Source organism: Poecile atricapillus, chromosome 12, assembly GCF_030490865.1.
Source record: "Poecile atricapillus isolate bPoeAtr1 chromosome 12, bPoeAtr1.hap1, whole genome shotgun sequence".
NCBI lineage: Eukaryota > Metazoa > Chordata > Aves > Passeriformes > Paridae > Poecile > Poecile atricapillus.
The window spans coordinates 16,371,746-16,392,474 of NC_081260.1; the positions used below are offsets into that span (position 1 = coordinate 16,371,746).

Here is a 20,729-nt window from a genome sequence, read left to right on the forward strand (position 1 = left end):
CCAGCCCAATTAATTTTACAAGCTCGAGAGATTTGTGCCAGCTCCAGATAAGCTTTCAGACTTTTTGGTACTTAGCTGAAAGGACTTCCAGAAACTTCTGCCATTTCCCTTCTGTCATTACTGCCTATGGACAGGTGCTTGAAGCCCACAGAAACTGACGTCATGGGAAAGGAATAAATGCAGAGAAAAAAAGAAACAGCAGCAAATTCTGATTTCAGATTGGCAGCATGTGCACCATGGCAGACTTCTGTGATTATAGAGCAGTATAATGTGCATGGTCAGTATGAGAACTGTGAGGTTTAATATATTGATAACATAATTTTAAGTTCCCAGCAACCCAAGAATATTCTAAAATGGATAACAAGGTCCTCCAGTCAGAAGCAAGTGTTGATGGTAAACCATCACTTGTTTCCTGTGACTGAATGTTTAGCATTTTGGAGGTAATATTTTTTTCCTGTAAATGGAATTTATTTTGTGGTGTTCTCAGGGAGGTAATTTAATGCAATTCTGGTTCCATTTTTGATTTTTCAAGTCCTTGTCTCATAGAATTGCAATCTTTAATCTGTGACAGCAGTATGAAAGCATAAGCAGATAGTTTTGAGAGTTTGGGTGATTATGAGCCTTAATTTAACTTAGTGAAGTCAGAGTCCTTATGCATAAATTTGTCACTCTCTTGATGTTTGAAAACACTGCTTAAATACACCCCATATTGTAAGTTTCCATTTTGTGTCGAAAAGTTTCAATGGCATGACTAAAATTGCATCAGATCTGTGCTGAAGAATGTAAAAGTTATCAAGGGGTTTGATATTTTTATCAGTGGTAATTCAATGGCTGCTGTGTCTGGCGTGTGCTTCCATCTTCTGAAAGCTGTACATCCAAAGTGGGGTGGTCAGTCAATCAAATATACAGAGGAAGGTAAAGGTCACAGTAGTGCAGAATACTAAAAGTATTACGCATTACAGCCTTGACAAATCATTCTCGTGACATAGATTGTAAAAAAGAGCAGAAAATGTCACAAAATTAATCAATTCTCATGAGACCCACTGTAAGAATTATGGGGGCAAAAAAAGCAGTGTAACCCTCTCAGTGCTTTTTGAAGTTGTGATTTTCCTGTTTCCCTCCAACAGGGGAAGCTGCAGTTTAGTTTCACATGAGATGCAGGTGCCTTTTTTGAATAGGAAGTCAACTGTAAAATACACAGCTGGGTTTGCTGTGCATCAGCTTGAACAGGAGTGCTCATCTTACAGATCCAGGCACAAATTTGGGATTCAAATTTCTCTGTACTTCTAACGGAGCCCCTTGGGTCTAGACGGGAAATGTGACGGCTCTTGGGTCATCATCTCCTCATGTGGATGGAGGATATGAAATATCCCAGGTACCTGATGGAAAATGTTCACATTAAAAATGGTTCCACTCTTTCAGATGGAAGTCAGGGAGGATAAGATCAGGACAAAGGTTATGAGTGGGGTGAGAAGCTTAAATAATAGAGACAGACATGGGATGAAATAATCTGGAACTCTCCCCATGTTTAGAGCAGACCCCCAGATTTGTAAGAATCAGGGCTCTTAAAGGATGTAAAATGTGTGAAATTAGAGAATGACAACCTGTTGCTTATGTGAATTGTTCCACAGAGTGGCAGGGATGTTTGGATGTTTGGGGTTTTTAATCTTGTTTGTGCTCATGTGAACTTTTGCATGAAATTGTATTTTAAAGTAAGGTGAGCAAGCACACCATGTTAAACAGAAATTACCAGGATTGCAAAATCAAGCCATCAGAAACTCAGAAACATTTGTGCAACGCTAATTCTGATCCCTGGAGCATTTGGCAAAGTCTTTAAGTGACATGATCAGTGTTTTCCCCAGCATCACTGCCTGGGTGATGATGGAACATCCACTGACCTGTGTGGGATGAAGAGACCTGTCTGTGTGTCTGTCCCCATCCAGCAGCTGCAGAAGGGGGAGTTACCTGGGGAATATTTAGGGACTGCACAAAAGTGGGGAATCAAGTCCCTCAAGAAAAGACTGTGACATTTTCAAGATGACTGGAGCTTCTCTGTGAAAGATTAATTTCTCACAATTCCTGACAAATATGAGTAATACTTGTTTGGATTTTTTTCCCCCCTCAGTAGGATTCTTTTGCCATAGTATAGTATATAGTATAATGTTTTTGACATTTTGAAGTGGTGGTATTTTAAAATGTTAGACCACTCAAAATTTTTTAAGTATTGTCTGATATATTTTGGTAAGGATCATCTTCAGTAGTTCATTAACTGAGTGTGGTTAGAGAATCCAAGAATCCCAGATTGGTTTGGGTTGGAAGAGACCTTAAAGGTCATCTCATTCTACCCCCTACCATGGGCAGGGACACCTTCCACTAGACCAGGTTGCTCCAAGCACGGTCAAATAAATCAAGGAGTCTTCATTTTCTCATTTGCCTTGATCATGCAGCATGATAAATACAAAATTTCCAGTGTTCTCCTCAAAAAATCAGTTCTTGCTGTCATTTGGGGTGTTTTCCTGTTGCAGAAGTGGGAAGAACATATTTTTGAGATACGGTTGTAATGTCAGAACAACTGGCTGCAGGTGTAAGAAGAGATGAAAGAAGCTCCAGTGTAGTGATGCATTTCTTGGCTGTTGGCTGCATTTCAGCTGGGCAGTGTCAGATGGATGTCCTGCATTTCAGCCTGAGCTCTGAGTGCCCTCCCAGCTCTGGGGTGATGCTCCCACAGCCCAGCCCATGACAGAGCTCTCCAAAATCCATCCCCAGCCTGCAGGGCCCAGTTACTCACCAGCTGCTCCCTGAGTTCCATCCCTGGCTCTCTCAGATGATTCACGTTGAAGGATTGTTGTGACCATTCCCAAGTGGTAGCCAGGGAATCTTCACACACCACTGAAAACAGGACTTGCACTAGAGCTACACCTTCCTGCTGGGTTCACAAACATGAAAAACATCTGCAGTAACAAGACTTACAAGTCTGGACCCATCTCCAAACTGCTTTAAGACTTTGGGCGTTTTACTTATCCAAGAATTCAATTTCACTGCCCTTTGTGTAGTGCTGTGTTTTGCCTCCCTATTTATCACTAAGCAAGGATGATTCATTTCAGCTACAGAGAAGCCTTCACTTCCCAGCGTGATTTTTTTAAATTGTTTAATTAGTAAAATTTTGCAGTCGTTCTGAACATGTAAAGTATATTATACGTATTTACTTATTAATTTTAATTAAAGTGAGTGTTCCTTTTCAGTCTTGGAAAGCCTAATTTGTTGGAGGTTTCAGGATTGTTTTCACTGTTGGCAATATGGTCTCTCATACTGACATTTCATGGTACCAGATATTTCATCATTGCTGTTTTTGCACAGCATGCTTGACCCATAGCAGCTTTGAATGCAAATAATAAACAAGCCAATGCACAATGCTTGACTGTTACACTGAAATAATATGGCACAGCTAAACCGGGTTTCATTTTTCCTTTTGAGTATTATTAATTGCAATGTGTTGACTGTTAATTTAATTAAATGTTTTGTTTTAATATAAAACCATTTTTCAGTTCACTGACTCACCATTTCATTTAATTAATTGCAAACCTCAGGATTTGATTACTCATAGTTCTCCTTTAGTTAATTTACTTGTTCACAGTTTTGACAGAAAAGCTTTCAAACTAATATGAAGGAGAGGCACAGTCTGACTAATCAGGAAACTGGAAAAAAATAGCTGTAGCATGAGATTAGCAGACACTGAGGGTCACCTGAAAAGCTCAGAGCCCTTGTATTCACCATCAAAATCCAATTTCCAGTGGCTGGGCATTGCTTAAATGTGCAGGAGTCACTTGCACCCGAGACACCAGCAGAATGGAGTTGAGTTTTGCATTCTTACCCAAACACCAGAAATATTTGCCAGGGAAGAAGTTGTGGTGTTAGTGGAGGCAAGGGACGCTGTCCCCTTGTCCCCTGTGCTCAGGCTGGTTCAGCCCTGCCCTGTGATGGGGACACCAAACAAGCCAGGGCTGTGATCTGTGGGCCATGCAGTGAAAATGCTGCTACTTCAGAAAGAATTCCTGGGATTCCACCGAGGAAAAGCCTTCAGTAGTTTGTCTGTGATGGGGATATGTGAGTTAACAATTAACCACTGAGCCAGTGGGGTGCAGACAGGGCTGGAGGAGCTGAGGGTGAGCTCAGGGGGTGCAGGAGCAGCCAAGGCTCCCAGGACGTGGGGCTCTGTTCCATCTCCAGCACCCCAACACTGGGTTCTCCCCAGGGCAGGGCAGTGCCCTGTTGAGACAGCTGAGAGTGGCCCAAATTTGGATCCTGACTCTTCATTTCAAAACTGTTTGGCTCTTAGGCCTGATCTGTCTGTCCAGAATACAACTGCAGAATTTCCCTTCACAGAATCACAGAATCACCAGGTTGAAAGAGATTTTCAAGATCATCGAGTCCAACCCCTAACAACTAAACCATGGCACCAAGTGCCACATCCAGTCTTTTTTTAAACACACCCAGGCATGGTGACTCCACCACCTCCTGGGGGAGACCATCCAGTACTTTTATCAGCCTTTCTGCAAAAAAACTTTTTCCTGCTATCCTTCAGTGCAGCCTGTGCATGAAGTGTGTGGTTTGGGTGTCCTTGAAAGGTTATTTTGGTTATTTCAGGGCTAAATCCCTGTGCTGTGCAGTGGAATTCTGCAGCCCCATCAGAGGGAGGGTGCAGAGTGAGGCTGAGCAGATCACAGATGGCAGCTGCTGCTTCTGCCATGCACACCATGAGCACTTGGGATGGGATCCCTGTGGATCCCTGGAGCAGTTGGGATGGGATCCCTGTGGATCCATGGAGCAGTTGGGATGGGATCCCTGTGGATCCCTGGAGCAGTTGGGATGGGATCCCTGTGGATCCCTGGGGCAGTTATGATGGGATCCCTGTGGATCCATGGATCATGGGGCAGTTGGGATGGGATCCCTGTGGATCCCTGGGGCAGTTGGGATGGGATCCCTGTGGATCCATGGAGCAGTTGGGATGGGATCCCTGTGGATCCATGGAGCAGTTGGGATGGGATCCCTGTGGATCCATGGAGCAGTTGGGATGGGATCCCTGTGGATCCCTGGAGCAGTTGGGATGGGATCCCTGTGGATCCATGGAGCAGTTGGGATGGGATCCCTGTGGATCCCTGGAGCAGCTGGGATGGGATCCCTGTGGATCCCTGGATCATGGAGCAGTTGGGATAGGATCCCTGTGGATCCATGGATCATGGAGCAGTTGGGATGGGATCCCTGTGGATCCATGGAGCGCTTGGGATCCCTGTGGATCCCTGGAGCAGTTGGGATGGGATCCCTGTGGATCCCTGGAGCAGTTGGGATGGGATCCCTGTGCACAGAACTCCCAGATTTTGTGTCTCTCTCAGAGATCCCAGCAGGAGCTGCTCCCTGCCAGCCCAGGTCACTGGGGATACTGGGGCTGTGGGAATCCATCCTGACTGTGCCCAGACTGCTGGGCTGTTGTGAAGGATGTCCCTGTTTGACAACAAACGTCCACAGTTTATTTCCTGGGTGTTCCCTGACTGATTGCAGCTGGCAGAAGGTAACTGAAGAAAGGAAAATTTAAAGTGCAAATGGACAGGAAAAACCAGAAGCTTTGAAGTATGTAATCCAGCACGTGGATTTTCCTAGTGATCCTTTTTTTTTGTCTTTAAGGGGAAGTAAAGGGATAGATGTAAACGTTACAGCAGTTCCCAGGACATTTTTCAAAGTGAGGTGCTCTAAGTGAGATTCTACTGCTGATAATGATTCATCCAAGAGGATGGAAATGATTCTTCAGTTCTTTGTAGATCCTTAAATAAGTCAGTTGAAGAATAGCCCTCTTCTCCACAGCTAGCCCAAGCAGAGTCAGTTATAGAAAGGAGTTTTATTGATGGTTAAATGAAATAATAGCTCCAGTAGAGTTAACCATGGCGGTACCTAATTGAAGATTATGCCCGTGCTGCCTGTTTGCTGCCATCATTTCAATCAGCATCACTCTCTTACTGCTGAACCCATTTGCTTTAGCCTCAATTTTGTTATCATTCAGAGATGCTGAAGAATTAGTACATTGTTTTTAAAGTGCCTCAGACAGGTTCTGTGACTTTCAGTTCAAGACTGGGGGTGAGTGAGTGAGAGAATATTTTGTAGACACTGAATTTAGGGATAATCTCAGTTCTATCTTCAAGCTTGTGCCTAGCTGTGCAGGACCTTGGTGCTTTCTGCACTAGGGCTGTGTTTTACTCTGGAAACTTTTGCTGCTGGAGTGACTTTGGTGTGGCAGATGGCAGAGCACAGTTTTCTGATCCATCACTGTTTCTTGGCTGGTGTCCTTATGGCAGCTGTGTCTGGTTAGGGAGCTCAGAAATGCCTGACAATAATTACCTTTAATTTCTGCAGGCAGCATCGTGGTGTTTTGGGGACTGTGTTTATTATTTTCTGTTTGTTCTGTGGTACCTTTCTGCCTTCATTACACTTCTGCTACAACTGTGCAGTAAAAGGTTTTGGGGGAGTTTTCTTTTATTTTCTTTCTTCCTTTTTTATTTTTTTTTTGGGGGGGGGGTTTGTTTGTTTGATTTGGTTTGGTTTTTTAGGTTTGTTTTTGTTTTTTTTTGTTTTATTGTTTGGTTTTTTTAATACAGTGCCCTGGATAATTTTTTCTCTTGTCTTTTCTCTGAACATTTTGCTAAAGATCTGAATTTCTTTTCCATTCTCTATTTACATCCTTATAGATAGTTTCTTTACTGTTCTGTGTATTTAATTAAATTTCATTACTTCCAGTCTATATCAAGAACCTGTATAAATACCGACCCTGATGAGAACATTGGAATATTGGTTTATCTGTGCATCCCTGGGAACATACAAATGATAAAATGTTACAAGAAAAAACTCCATGTTCTGACACTGTATTTTTGTAACCATTAAAATGTGTGTGAATCCTTTGCAAATGGTTTAAAAATAGAAAGTGAAAAGGTGCCTGGAAATCTTGAACACAGTCAGTTCCTCAGAACCATGATGATGATGATGATTCGTTGTTTTTACTTCCTGAAAATAATGTAAAATTCAGTCAAAGAGCAATCCCACTTCCTTTCCCTAAGGAAAAAAAAGCTTAAGTTTGCAGAGTATTTAATCTTCTCCAGAAAGTGTGTGGAGAGTTTTATCATTGAAGATGTATTCTGTGATGGATTAAGTGAGAGTGTGTGAGATAAAAACAAGAGTTTAAACATCAAGATTTTTTATCTGCTTGATAAAAAACCTGTAACATTTGTAAAAGAACTTTAAAGGGTGTTGAAAATAAAATTACAGTGTACTGGTCTTTTGTATGAAATGAGGGCTGCATTAAATAACCTAAAAGACAAAATTATTGGTGATGATCAGAATATCTTTGCTGAACTTGACCAAATTGCTGTGTCCATGTGAGATAAAAGGTGTCCCTCTCCAAGCAGTCCTGGATCACTTCCTTTCTTAAGTCTTACTGAAATAATGAGAACTTTGTGAAGCCCATTAGAGGAGCAGCAGAGCTAATCTGAATGTCAAACTCGTGGCAGCTTTTAGAAGAGTGTTGTAATTTATGGGTAGGGTGTGAAAATTATTAGTTCCCTTTAATCAGTATCTAAATCTCTCAATAAGAAATGCTTTCCAGAAGCAGATTTTATAATTCTGGTTTGATGTACGATACCTTAGTGGGCTGCTAGAACTGCTACCACCACCAAAAAAATCATGGGTTTTAATAAATGCAGTTCAGTGATTTTGTGGAACTAGGTAGCAAATAATAAAGGCAAGTCTTGCTGTACTAAGGGGAAGAATAAACCCTTTTAATCCAAAATTGCTTGAATAAACAATTGTACCTATTTATTTTTGGTTTTGTGCCCGTATCTCTTGGATTTTCCTGCAAAAACTTCAGATTGTTTTCAGTCACATCTGGCCCAGAGTAGAAGTTATTTGGTACTATGTGAGGAAAATCTGATTATTTATTTAGTGACCAAGGCAAAATGATAAAACTTAAAAACTTTGCACTTACGAATAAAAGATACTGGGAATCTTAAAAAAAAAAACAAAATATGATAATTATGGTAACCTTGTAGCTTGATGTTACTCTGCTTCTTTTCTTTTACTACTGGAAATTAATTGGGTTTTAATAATTTGAAAACTTTCTACCAATAGCCCCCTTAATTCTGTGAATTTCTGCTGGTCTTAATGGTCTCTTAAAAGCGGGATTGATTCTGTAATTATCCATATTGTGTTTTTCTACACATTTCCAATATGGTATTTTCCAGTTACAATAATATTGATCCAAACCAACAGATTCCCAAAAGGACAAAGCAATATTTGGATGCATAATAGAACAATGAGTGCTGTACTTATTACATGTTAATGGGCTTTGAACTGTTGAAATTAAGGAATACTGTATCTTACTCTGGGTGTGGAAATTCTGTTGCAGCTAAATAAGTCAAGCAGAAAGTGATCAAAGTGACAAGGTGATCAAAGTGACAGGAAATTATATTTAAAAGTATAATCAAAAGGGATACCATTAAATAAATATTTCTTTGTGCTGCACATGTTAAAAAGAAAAATAAACATGAAAGATTTTTTTTTTTTTAATTCTTAGAATGGTGTATTGAAGTAACTTGACTTTAAAACAAAGATGGTGTTCAGGAATAGCATTACTTAACTGGACTAAGAATGGAATTGAATTTATGTGACTTTTTGTTACTGAAAAGGAATGTTCTGATCAAACTTGCAGTGACACTGCATATTATTTATTTCTCTTTTTCCAGGTCTGACAGCAGCTGCCATGGCAGAGGCTATGAAGCTACAGAAAATGAAACTTATGGCCATGAACAGCCTTCATGGAAGTGGGAGTCAAAATGGAACTGAGTCAGAAAATGAAGAGCTCAATTCTAATGCAGGTAAGGGATGCTGTGCCCCTGAGCTGCCCTGGAGCTCTCAAATTTTTGGGCTCTTGTATTTTGAAAGCTTTGCTCTACCAGTGCTAAATCAAAATTAGTGCTCTCACTCCTCCATATTCCTCCAGTTTTCCTCCTAACAGCTCCCTTCACTAATTGTTTGAAAAATACTGATGAGGATCATCTTCATTAGGGTTGGATTTGGATACAGACTTTTAAAGTGCCCCCTAAATCCATCTGGAGTAACCCAAGATTTGTCCACTGGCAATAACACTGTCTGGGGTTCTCCAGTAAACGATGGAAAGTTTCCAGAAGGTCAGGTTGCTGGAACTCCTGAGCTCCAGAGGTCACTGGAGAAAGGTAAGGCAGGGAATGCTCCATCTCCAGGTTATGGCTTTTCTGCATTTTGTTCTTTCCTTGGATGGATATTTGCAGAGCACAGCTGTGAAGGGGAGTTGTGATAATCCTTGGCTGTGGCTGGAGTCACCTTGAACAGGAGGCCCTGGCACAGAACACATTCATGTGCTATATAAATATGAATATAAATTTCAGCTAAGCTCCCCAAGTCCCAGCTCCCCAGGAATAGGGTTCAAAGGTGAAGTCAAAATGGATCCTTTGGAGAGGAAGTCTTTGTTTATTCTGATGTTCTTCCAGGTGAATAGAAGAGATTTTTACTTGGACAGTGTAGAGAACCTGGAACCAGGCAGATCCATTTTGTCTCTGATACCTGTTACAATAAGGGCAGTTTCCCTTGGCCTCACTTTTTACTGCATCCTACACTTTTGCCACTTGGGGAACATATTTTGTTTGTTTCCATTACCAATTCAAGAGGAGAGGCACGGTGTGATCCCCGCGGCATCCCGCTCTCCCATCGGCATTCCCGCGGCTCCCAAGGCAAAGCCTGGCTGCTGTGTGCTGCATTTGCATCCTACCATCAAAATGGTAATTTATTAGACCAATAAAGCAGCAGCTGGGAGGTCTTAGACTCATTTTCTAAAGGAATAACTTTGAATTCATTACAAATTATGCACAAAGCAGTCTTTCCAAAAGTGGTATTGCCTTTTGCTAATTTTGTGTACTCATCTGTATTTGAAGAAATCTGGCTTCTAACTCATGCATTAAACCTTTCCCCAGCTTCCTGTTCTGTAGGATATGTATTTCTTATTCACCTCTCAGACCCTAATCAATTAGTGCACATTGAATTCAGAAATAAAAGCACTGGAAAAGCCTATTCAGTGGTTGTAACTGAAATAGTTTTTATATAGTTCAGAATGAATTCTGAAAGCCCAATGAGTGCTGAGAAAAAGGACTGAAGATAGAATTGCTACAGAAGAGTAAGGAAGTTTCATATAGAAAAGATGTAGGGCTGGTTATGGGGGTTTTAAAAGCCACTGTATAAAAGTTGAATTTGAATGCTCAGGGTTTTCTGTGTTGTTTGTGTAGGGCAAAATTCATGTACTTCATATGGGGAGAATCTACATTAATGTGATTATTTTAGGTACTTCATGGAACAAGAAGTTTTTTAGGGGTCTGTCACACCAGCCCTTGGACAGTGCATCAAGAGTGGGCACTTCACAGGGGAGTTCTCTGTGGTTTAGCAATTCAATGAGTTCTACAACCAACTCCATACCAATTTAAATATTTGGAAAAATTCCCACTGACTTTAGTTCCAGTGGGACCCAAGAATAAGAGTGTGGTGGCATTTCCATACATGTCTTTTCTCAATTCTTTCCCCTTTCCATTGCCTGATGCAGTGAAATTGCCAAGAGCAAATTCTGGCTCTGGTGCCAGTGTTGTTTGCAGACGGAGCAATATCAGGAAGAACCAACCCTAATCCTGCTAAAGAATCACAATTTCCCCTCTTTCCAATATGTGAAATGTGAGCATTGGGATAATTTTTGTAACATGTGGATTCCTCCTTTGTTGGTGGGTCACATGACAAAGGTTTCCATTGAGCAGGATGTGTCAAAAAGGAAAATCTCCATGAAAGGAGTCTAAAAGTTGGCTGTACCTTTCACCATATAAAATAACCAAAAAATTACTAAACACTCACTACAGAAAACCTGGTGTGGCATGAAGAGAGTGGGAATTTTGTTTAGAAGTTAATACATGTGTTGTAACTTTGATCTGCTGTGAAGGGAACACCAGGATAATTCCGTGTGCATGAAACCTTCACCAACTGCTTGCTTTGCTCTAGACTTACAGTTTAAATGACAATTAAAAATAAAATGGGGATGTGAAATGAGGAAGAAAATTGAATTTTGAATTTTTTTTTTACTAAGAAGAGGTGGAAAGGAAGAGAGCAAAGGAGTCAGAAACCTCATAAGTGAGAAAAACATTTTATTTTAGGAGAGAGACCTACAGTTTCTTTGATTTGAGGTTGTGTTTAATAGCTTCTGTAATGGCTGCAACATGACTCTGCATCTAGATTTCAGCATGAATAACAACCTGTTCGTGTTTCATTTAGCTCCAAATGAGAAATTCTGTGTTTTATTGTTTTAGGAAATTAGTCTGTGTACTATTGCTCCTGGAACTTTATAATTAATCACTAAAGGTTATGGCTGTGGAGAGTTTGTGGGAAATAGATGTCTGAATGATTATAATTGTAGCTGTCAAATCAGAAATATGGTTGTACAGAGCTGAGGACCTTTTGCTTCCTTTGATTCTTTTTTTCTTGTTTTACAGTAACAAAGACTCAAAGGGTTGCAATCTTACTTAAAACAATTGAGTTGGGTTTTTACCTCAGCGGTACACATTGACTTCCTACAATGCCACCAAATATTTCACTTTTGGGTATGTGCCTTCCTGCTCATCCCACAGTCTGACAGATGAGTGGAGTGCTTGCTTTTTGCTGTTGTTTATTTTAAATTAAAGATGTAATTGAGCAGTATGAAGTCCTGAAGCTTTATTGCCAGATTTTTTTGCAAGTGTGTCATTATATACAGGCCATTAGTATAATAAAAAAAAGTGTTGAGGATGTCTTGGCATATTCATCTCAATCCCCATCTGTATCTGTTGAGGTATGAAATAATTTTGGGTTTGCTTCTTATTGATGCCTAGCCTGTCATTTCTACAGTTTCTTCCTATGTGTATCATGATGATGATGGAAACTTTTAAGAGTTCACTGTCTGAAGCCAGAATTTGTCCTGTCTGTTTAAAATCTGAATTCTAACTCAATTTAACACGATCAGTGACTAATTCCTCAGATATTAAATTGTTCTCTAGCAAATTGCAGGTGTGGAATTGAATCTTAAAAATGTGTCTAAGGAAGTGGGGGATAAATGTGCCGCTTCTTTTCCTGCTTCTAATCCAGCTGGTGTGCTTTTGCCATCAGGTCCTACCTACCTCCTTTTCATGATGTTACAATGATCTCAGTAGTGGTGGAGTTTGGTGCTGGAATATTCTAAATAACTTACTAAAAACAAATGCTACAAGAGTTAATACTGAAAATATAGGGGGAAAAATTCCCCCCAAAAGTTCAATTTGCTGATATTTTTTTAATTGAAGCAATGCTTTAGTTCACAGTGCTGTGAAGAACGCTGTTATACATTTGAACATTGATGTCCTCCTTCCACTCTCTCTGCAGAAGAGAAAGAGATTTTTTTGCACCTTCCTACTCATCATATGAAGTGTTAAAGCAAAACTTCTCTGGCAGTTGAAAAATCTCCCTTTCAATCTGGCTCTGGAGGCTCTCTGGCCCCACAGTCCAGCTGACCTGGGCTGGTGTCCCCTGGGCCTCACGGTCCCTCTCCATCCTCTGCCGGCAGGAAGGTTGAATTTGGAGAGCTAGGTCGTGTCTGGCTATGGGAGAAATCCATCCCTCTGGAATCTCAAATTCCCAGTGGCCAAAAGTCTCTTGAGATCCTGTTCCTCCTTTTTTGGCTCCTCCATGGAGAGGACACTTGGCTGGTGGCACCTGAGGTTTGCCAGGAGTGATTGTGGCCTTTCCTGCTCCACTTGGGAGGTGAGGAAGGGCTGGAGTGAGCGGCTGGAGCTGACTCCTGCTCACTCACAGCCCAGCCACGTAGCCAGATTTGTTGTTCTGTAGAAGACAAACAGAACAAAAGCTCTCTGGTTGCACGGAGGTGTTGATGAAGATGAGCTCCTTCATCTTCGCGCAGCGCTAAAAGCAGGCGAGGCGAGTTCTGGAAATTAGCATCTCGTTGCTTTGGGGGATTTGGAACTTACTTGAAATCCAGGCTTTTCTTTTTAATGGCATGGCAGCAGGTAATTTGTACAAGTGGGAGATAGGATAGATTGTCAGCCAGGGGCTGGGTGATGTTTCCTGGATGTCCCTCAAGCTGCCTGAGCAGGGAAGGATCAGTGCATGGCAGTCGTGACAGGAGCCGTGTGTGCAGAACCTCCGAGCAAAGAATAGAGCAGGTATTTCCTTCTGGTGGCTTTTGGAGTTAGCATGCATGATTTAAGAAATGTGTTTTGCTTTCCCAGGAGAGATATCAAACAGTACTAAGTGTTTCAGTGGTATTTCCTTAGGAAGTCAAAATGTTATTCTGTATGTAGAGTCTTGTTGCTTAATTTCCAGACAAGGAGCTAAGTTAGGCAGAAAAGAAAGGAAAAACACCCGAGCTTTTGGCATATGAGGATCAGAGAAAAAGCTCTCTCATAGAAAAAAAAAAAAAAGTGTTATCTTTTTATCCTTCTTTCCCTTCAGTACCTGCCATGCAGTTTTCTCACAAATGCAAACATCCTTCACAATCTGTTTAAAAAACCACAAATACATCACTCAGAGGAATATTTAAGGAACCATCAGGAGGGAAAAAACTCATTGGTTTAATGGAATGCTGTCAAGGAAAATCAGCATCACAAACGACACAGGGGCAGAATTGATACTTTTGCACTGACATGTTAAAAGAAAATCCCATGCATTATTTAGAAAACCCAGAAATCTGTCAGCTGTATGATTGCCGAGTTAGCAGAAGCAGGAGGATGCTGCTCAAGTTGAAAAGAAACGCGTAGGCACAGATCCATATTGTAACCTTTCATGTTCTCCACCCACCATGAATACCCAGCTATTACACGGTCAGCATTTTTTAGTTTTTCTCTTTTAAAATTTTCAAGTGCTTGAAAAGTCAAAAGAGGTAGGTCTTTTCTTCTAAAAAGCAGGATGCCAAGGCTGTTATTTTATTGTAAGAATGTAAAAATGACAGGACCAGAGAACAGGTTTTTTTAATCCTTGAGTACCATGTAGATTTCATTAAGTCATTCTGCCTGTTGTTAAGGAAAGTATTTTTGTGTTACTTGAGCAGAGAGTTAAGAATTTTTTGAAATAGTTATGAATTTTCTTAAATTGTCCTTTAACCAGGAGGGATCAGTGCAGTCTTGAAGCAAGAGAGAATTTAACATGTTTTAGGTTTTGTGCTGTCTCATCCAAAAACTAGATTAGACTCCAGCTTGAGCAGACACGTTAAAACATTTTATCCTAAAAATTGAGACCTCTGTGCTATTTTTGCAGGCAGTTCCTGTGCTGGTGTTGGTGCTGGTGAGGGAGGGAAGGTGAGGAGGCAGAGAGGGGATGTTTGGCCCCTGTTGGGACAGGATCTGCCCAGGGGGGTTTCACCCACACCCAAAGGAGATTCAGGGAGTGGATTGGTGGATTTCAGGATGTGCTTCCATCCTTAGCTGTGGAGTTGTGGTTCTGTGAAACTTCTTTGAACCCACGTGGAAGTGATGGTGAAGTTTATTTAAGCTTTTTCAGTGAAAGTGGAGTGAAGGAACTCAAACATTCTCATAACGTGGGGGCTTTAGGAAGCTTTCCCCACTGCTGCTTGTCAGAAAACATCCACGACTGGGGAGTGACAGGAGCAGAGAATTCCCTGTGGATGATAAAAGTGACGCCTCCCTGGCACTGATAATCCTGCAGGAAAAGGTGGTTGTGCTGTTTCATTTTTAAGATCCAACTCCTCAAGCCTTAATGCTGTTTGTTTGGGTCACAGTTTGCACTATGCTGTTTTCTCTCCTGTTCCTTCCTAGTGGGATACTGCCCTGTCAGTTATCCCAAGAATACAATCTCCATGTGGGAAGCTTGGAAATACAATGCAGATATCGATTTCTTCAGCAAATTGTGTTTTTTTGGAGTGTGAGTGTCAGTGGATATTTTGTGCTGCATTACCCCAGCACTGGGCAGGGTTTAGTAAAAAGAATTTTAGGAGGCTTTAGCTAACCTGAGTTTCAGTAGAGTGCAAAATTGAATTTTTTTACCTGTGAATTTATTCAAGGTCCCAGTTTAGATACATTCTTAAGCAGTTACCTATTGAAAGCATGTGAATAATTAAACCGTATTTTTTAAAGGATTCATTTAAATTTAAACATAAATATAGTAAATGTAGGTAATGATTCAGACATAATTGTTGACACATCAGCTAATATTTACATATTTGGATTGACTGACACTCAACTCTGAGAAATGTGAAATAGCTCTGGCTTAATTTAAAAACTAATAAAGGAAATGTAACTCCAGAAGAGTTTTGAAAATTAAATTCTCTGTCCTCTGTAACTGAGGCATCTTTTTCTGTGAGAGGAATTCTCTTTCAGGTTTTTGATGCTTATCTTACACATGATGAAATTAACTGTGTTTATATAACATCCTGAGCTAATGTAAACTGGTTTGAAGATCAAGCAAATTTAGGTTTTATCTTATACTGGCTTCTTTTTAGAAAAGTTGTTGTTAACTCATGAAGCTCTGGGTTTGTGTGAATGCTTTTTGAGTGGGTAATTCCCAAGGGTATATTTTTAATGGATTCATGACAATTAGATATTAGATACTGCTAAGGGTTTACAAATGGAGAATGTATATACTAGTAAGTTTATATTTCAGCAGTTAAAGATCTCACACAATCTGTTTCCTTGGTATATTTTGGTTGTTATCTTACTTGAAGTCAAAGAACTGTTGTTCCTTTTTTTCCTCAGAATAAAGTACTTTTTTTTTTTTTTTTTTAAATAAAGACAGAATTCTTTCCAATGATTTCTAACTTTTGCTGGAACAAATTTAATATAGAAAATCAAGATTTATATCTGTTAAAAGCCCTGCCTAACGCCAAATCAAATACCCCTGGGTGCCCACGGCGTGATCATAAACAACCTCTCCAGATTCTTGCCATATCTGCCATCAGAACTAAGTGCAGCAAAAGATAAACTAATGAAAAAATGTAAATGGTATGGCTAAACGGAGGAGAATTGAGAGCTTTCACATGTCTGTCACCTTTCAGATCCTTTACAAATTTATAGTCTCAGAGTGCAGAGGTCTAAATCTTCAAAGCTTGAAAAACAGAGGTGCAGCATGAACTAATCTTCATTTTTTCCCCTATCTTCTTACAGCAGCACTAATGGAAATGTATTTTGTTTAATGACTCTGAAATCCTGTTTGTAATTAGATGTGGGAATTGGTCTTACTTTGTAACAGATGATACTGGAATAATAATATGAGAGATGCTACGCTGAGACCACTATCCTCCTAAATCTATATCATTTTTCATTTTATTGACAGGAAATGTGTTCCTGGAACAAAGAGATTGATTTTAAAGAGTGGAAGAATAATGTCTAGTAAAAACTCGAATGAAAACATTTTAGCATTACTTTAAGTGTATCACAAGAGTATATTAACCCCTTCAGCTGTATTTTTAATTTAGTAAACAATCTTCTTGGAGTTGTTGCTTTGTCACTGATACCATCTTTGAATGAATGCACCAAAAGGTAGAGAACTTTAATTAATGATGGGTTGCATACAATTAAAATGCATATCATATTTCAGAAGGATTATTCAAAATAATTAATTTTGTCTGTTAAAACACTTTTCCAGTCGTAAATGAAGTAATTAGGAGTGGGCACAGAAGATGTGAGTGAGGGCTGAGCTCACACAGTCCCTTCAGAGTATTACTCTCTTTACTAGGTCTTGATGTCATAAATCATTTTGGCCTCTCTAGAGCCAAGGCTGCATTTTTTCCTTGGTTATAATTCTCATTTTTGTTGGTAGTAGCTGAAATCTGTGGCCCCTACCAATGTGCTGAAGGAAAGCAGGTGGCTCTAAAGTGTCCCCATTAAGACAAGGTCTCACGTTCATCTGCAGGGCACAGGGGCTCCACAGCTCTGTGGGGAGTGATACTGATCAGAAACGCACCAAATTTAGGACTTTCTGTATAAAATTTTATGAAGAGCGAGGCAGATTGGATGCCCCACACTTTAAAAGGAAAAGCACTGCAGTTCAGATGTTTTAGCAGGCTCCTGTGGCTGCTGAAGGACACGGTGTGGAGAGGGTTGTCCCTGCAGAAAGGTGAGGAAGGGGAAAAGCGTGATCCAAGTCTACCCCTGTGAGGTGCATCTTGAATTTTATGTTAAAACATCCTTGGAAAAAGCAAAAGCAGAGCCAGGAACAGGCAGCATCGAGTGGTGACCAGCAGAGCTCTGGCAGGGTGGGGTGCCAGGAGTGCTCAGGGATTTGCAGGCTTCCCACAGTGCAAGGATAGGGAAATCAAATGTCAGATACATCTTTTTTTTTCCCCCCCAGGTCCTTGTATGTACTCTTGTTTCCAGAGAATCTCATCTGCTGATCATTTTGCACAAAGTAACATGTTCAAACTGTTGTGGTTTAATTTCCCATTACATGTTGTAAGGATGTGAGGAGTCCTATAAAGAACCCCAGTAAAAGCAAATATTAGTGATGGTTGCCTTTGTTAACAGTAGTGAGTCCACTTCAGTCTCACATTAATGATATTTTAACAGTAGAAAGTACTTCAGTATTTTAATGACATTGTAAAGGCTGGAACATTCTTGTTAAGGCACATATAAGTTAGGATGAAAACTGGCATATTACCTTTGATGTGGGCCACATGCTGAGAGTCCCCCAAAGGATGTCATTGGGAGCGATACAGCTGCCAACAGCAGGAGTCTCATGAATTACAATTTTAATCAGGTTTTTAAAAAAAAGCCCCCTAACATACAGTTAATTTATGTTTGAGGCAAGAAATGTTTGTGGTGTGATTATTTGGAATATTTTCTCACTTAAAGGAGTAGCATTAATCCCCCCCCCCCAAATTTTAATATCGTTTTTAGTTAAGGATTCAGCAGCGGATTTGTGCGGCGTGCCCTGAGCTGACATTTCTGCAGCTGAGATTCGGTAGCAGTTTTCCTTGCAACAGTTGGTGCTGTTGAAATGTCTGGCTGATCTGTGAATTTGATGAGACAGAAGTCACCGTGGTCTCCAGTAATTCTGCCTCTCCTTGCACCCACGGAGTACAAGGCATCCCTTAGTTGTGGAGCAGGGGCTGTGTGGGTAAGCAGGACACACATAGATCAGAACCCTACTGCTTTTTATAGAACACCTTGGCTCTCTTCAGCACTTAGATTCAAGTTTTATTTTCCTTTAATGAAGTTTTGATCCATGAGAAAATCAGGATTTATGCATTTATTTCTGTGATTTTAAAGTAAGCATCTGACAGTTTTGCATAATAGGTTATGCTTTCTGCTCCATATTCTGCTTAAAAAAAGCTGGAATCCAAAGCTGTGAGTGACATTTTGGTAGAATTTTAGCAAGTACAGTCATTACCAAATTAAAAATAGATACAGGTGGGTAGTCTATGTTTTTAGCTCCTTTAAAAAAAAACCCCACCCTTGACTGTATACAAGAGCAGCAGTTTATCAGATCATTATAGTCACAATGAGGAAAGACCAGCAATGTTGTCTCAGACCAAGTGTAAATTTACCTTTATCCACCAGAGGCTTTAATTTCCATGGCTGAGACATCTTTTCCTCAAATGAAATTCTTATTCTTAATTTGATAGAAGGTTAATTTAAATTAATAAGATCACTGAAGAGTATTAAAACGTGGTCCATTTAGTCATGGAGAAGAAAATGTTGTTGGCACCGTATAATTGAAGCTACTAATTTGTCCATAATCTAAAGGAAAAATGTGTAGGTTTTTAATACAAGTTTCAAGTGCTTTATTATTTTGGAAACCCAGCTGACATTATGTTACCTGGTAGCTAACTAATATGTATTTATTGGCCAGTTGTGTGTTTGAGGGAGGTTCCACAGTGCAGGACGGTGCTCCTGTGGTGGGTGGGCTCTGCTGGCTCACGTTGCTCACACCTGGCTCAGGTGGAAGGGTGAGTTCAGGATGTTTCTGCCTCTGGGTCTGGTTTCTCTGCTGCAGCTTGTGGTGTTCAGGATCATCAAAACCAGCACTTTCAGACTTGTTTCCTTCCCATGCTCCAGCTCTGCCAGCCTCATGTCTGACTGACGATTGCCCAGCTTAATTTTAGAAATTTCATAGGCTTTCTGATCATGGCCATTTTTCCTAATGTTCTCCCAAAGTCTTCCTTGTTAAAAGTCTTTCCTTGCTGCATCTTGTCCTGTACACTGTGGCTACAGAGAACAATTTACTCCTTTGTATGACTGAACGTGTTCTTTATCAAGTGAAGATATTTAGTGAGCTCCTGCCTGTTGTCCCTTCCCTCCATGGAGCAGCCTGCTCTCCCAAAGGACTCACACTGAGGATTTCCTCACCCCTGGTCACTTCTCCCTCTGCTCCCCTGGCCTCTCTCCAGGTGATTCAGATCCTCCTGGTCCCTGCCCAGGGCAGTGCCTCGGTCAAGGCCGGTGCTTGGGGCAGGAGTTTGGAATGGGATGGAGACAGAGAATTCCTCCCATTGTACAGACACTGATCCCCTATAAACGTGAGCAACTCTCTCTCCTGGCATGTCCTGGCAGCAGCATTCTGCTGACCTCTCTTCACCTGCAGTCAGCTACAGACACTGGATATTTTATTTTTTAAGTTTACACAGGCAGTTGTTGCCCTTTTTGTCTTTAAAAGACAAAAAAGAAAAAGAAAATGAACAGAGAAAATGAACAACATGTCTGTGTGAATCATTGTGTGTCCTACAGCAACAGGCAGTCAAACCCTGTCCTGAGTTGAGGATGGTTATTCCAGCCTTCTCTCTGTCCTCACCAGATTTTCATGTTGTATCTCTCTTAAATCTTCACAAAAGTTTAGACAAATTCTAATAAAGACCCAGAATTTTGGGGAATTCTGCTGTGTCTGCCTAGGATATAGACTAACATCTTCCCTTGAATATGGAGCATTTAGTTCAGTTGAGTTTGGCCATTTTTTGGTTCATTCTCTCTGTACACATTGACGTGATGGTACATTCTGAAGGTAAATTAAAATTGATAGTTGAAACTGAAAAGCAGCATTTCCTGTCTCGATGCCGTGCATTTTTTAAGCTGTACACAGCCATCTGCAATTAATGCTCTTTGTTGTATATCTTCTGTATTTACAATATATTTGACAATAAAACCTTTTTTGACATTTAATCAGTAGCAGAGTTGTTCCACTCTCATTATATATTCATGAACTTTATCACCAAGACAAGACATAAATGTTGAGCTTCCCTTTAAGATCAGACAGGCATTGATATTTAAAACGTTGAAAATGGGGGGGTAGTTACTGTTCTACATTTGTATAATATAAAAATTAGAACGGATTCTTCTTTCTAAGGCTGTTTTAAAGATGGAGACACTGAAACTTTGGGACTAGTGAAACTGTAAGAGCTGAGTACTCAATTAATGGTGTCATGGGCCATCAGAGGCTGCTTTTTTTCCCCTTTTCCTGTAAAACATAATATCAATTAAATTGTGATTCATATTCTCTCATTTCAGAGGGAAGTTGGAAAGGCAGTAGGAAGAAGTGTCTTGCAAGTTCTTATGGATCTGTTTGTTGATTGACTATCTGTAAGAATTTGATGTGAGGGGGATTTTGGCATTTCATCCTCGAGAAATATTCCCCCTCATTTGCAGAACCTCTTCTGT

At 40.4% G+C, this 20,729-nt stretch overlaps 1 protein-coding gene across 2 annotated transcripts in view; it reads left to right on the forward strand.

The window, feature by feature from the left end:
- DACH2 (dachshund family transcription factor 2) overlaps positions 1 to 20,729 on the forward strand; it is a 247,915-nt gene that overhangs the window by 153,833 nt on the left and 73,353 nt on the right. For both annotated transcript variants that reach the window (XM_058848085.1, XM_058848084.1), the window contains exon 3: positions 8,781 to 8,912. In XM_058848085.1, coding sequence (XP_058704068.1) covers positions 8,781 to 8,912 — 132 coding nt within the window. The remainder of the gene's footprint in view (positions 1 to 8,780; positions 8,913 to 20,729) is intronic.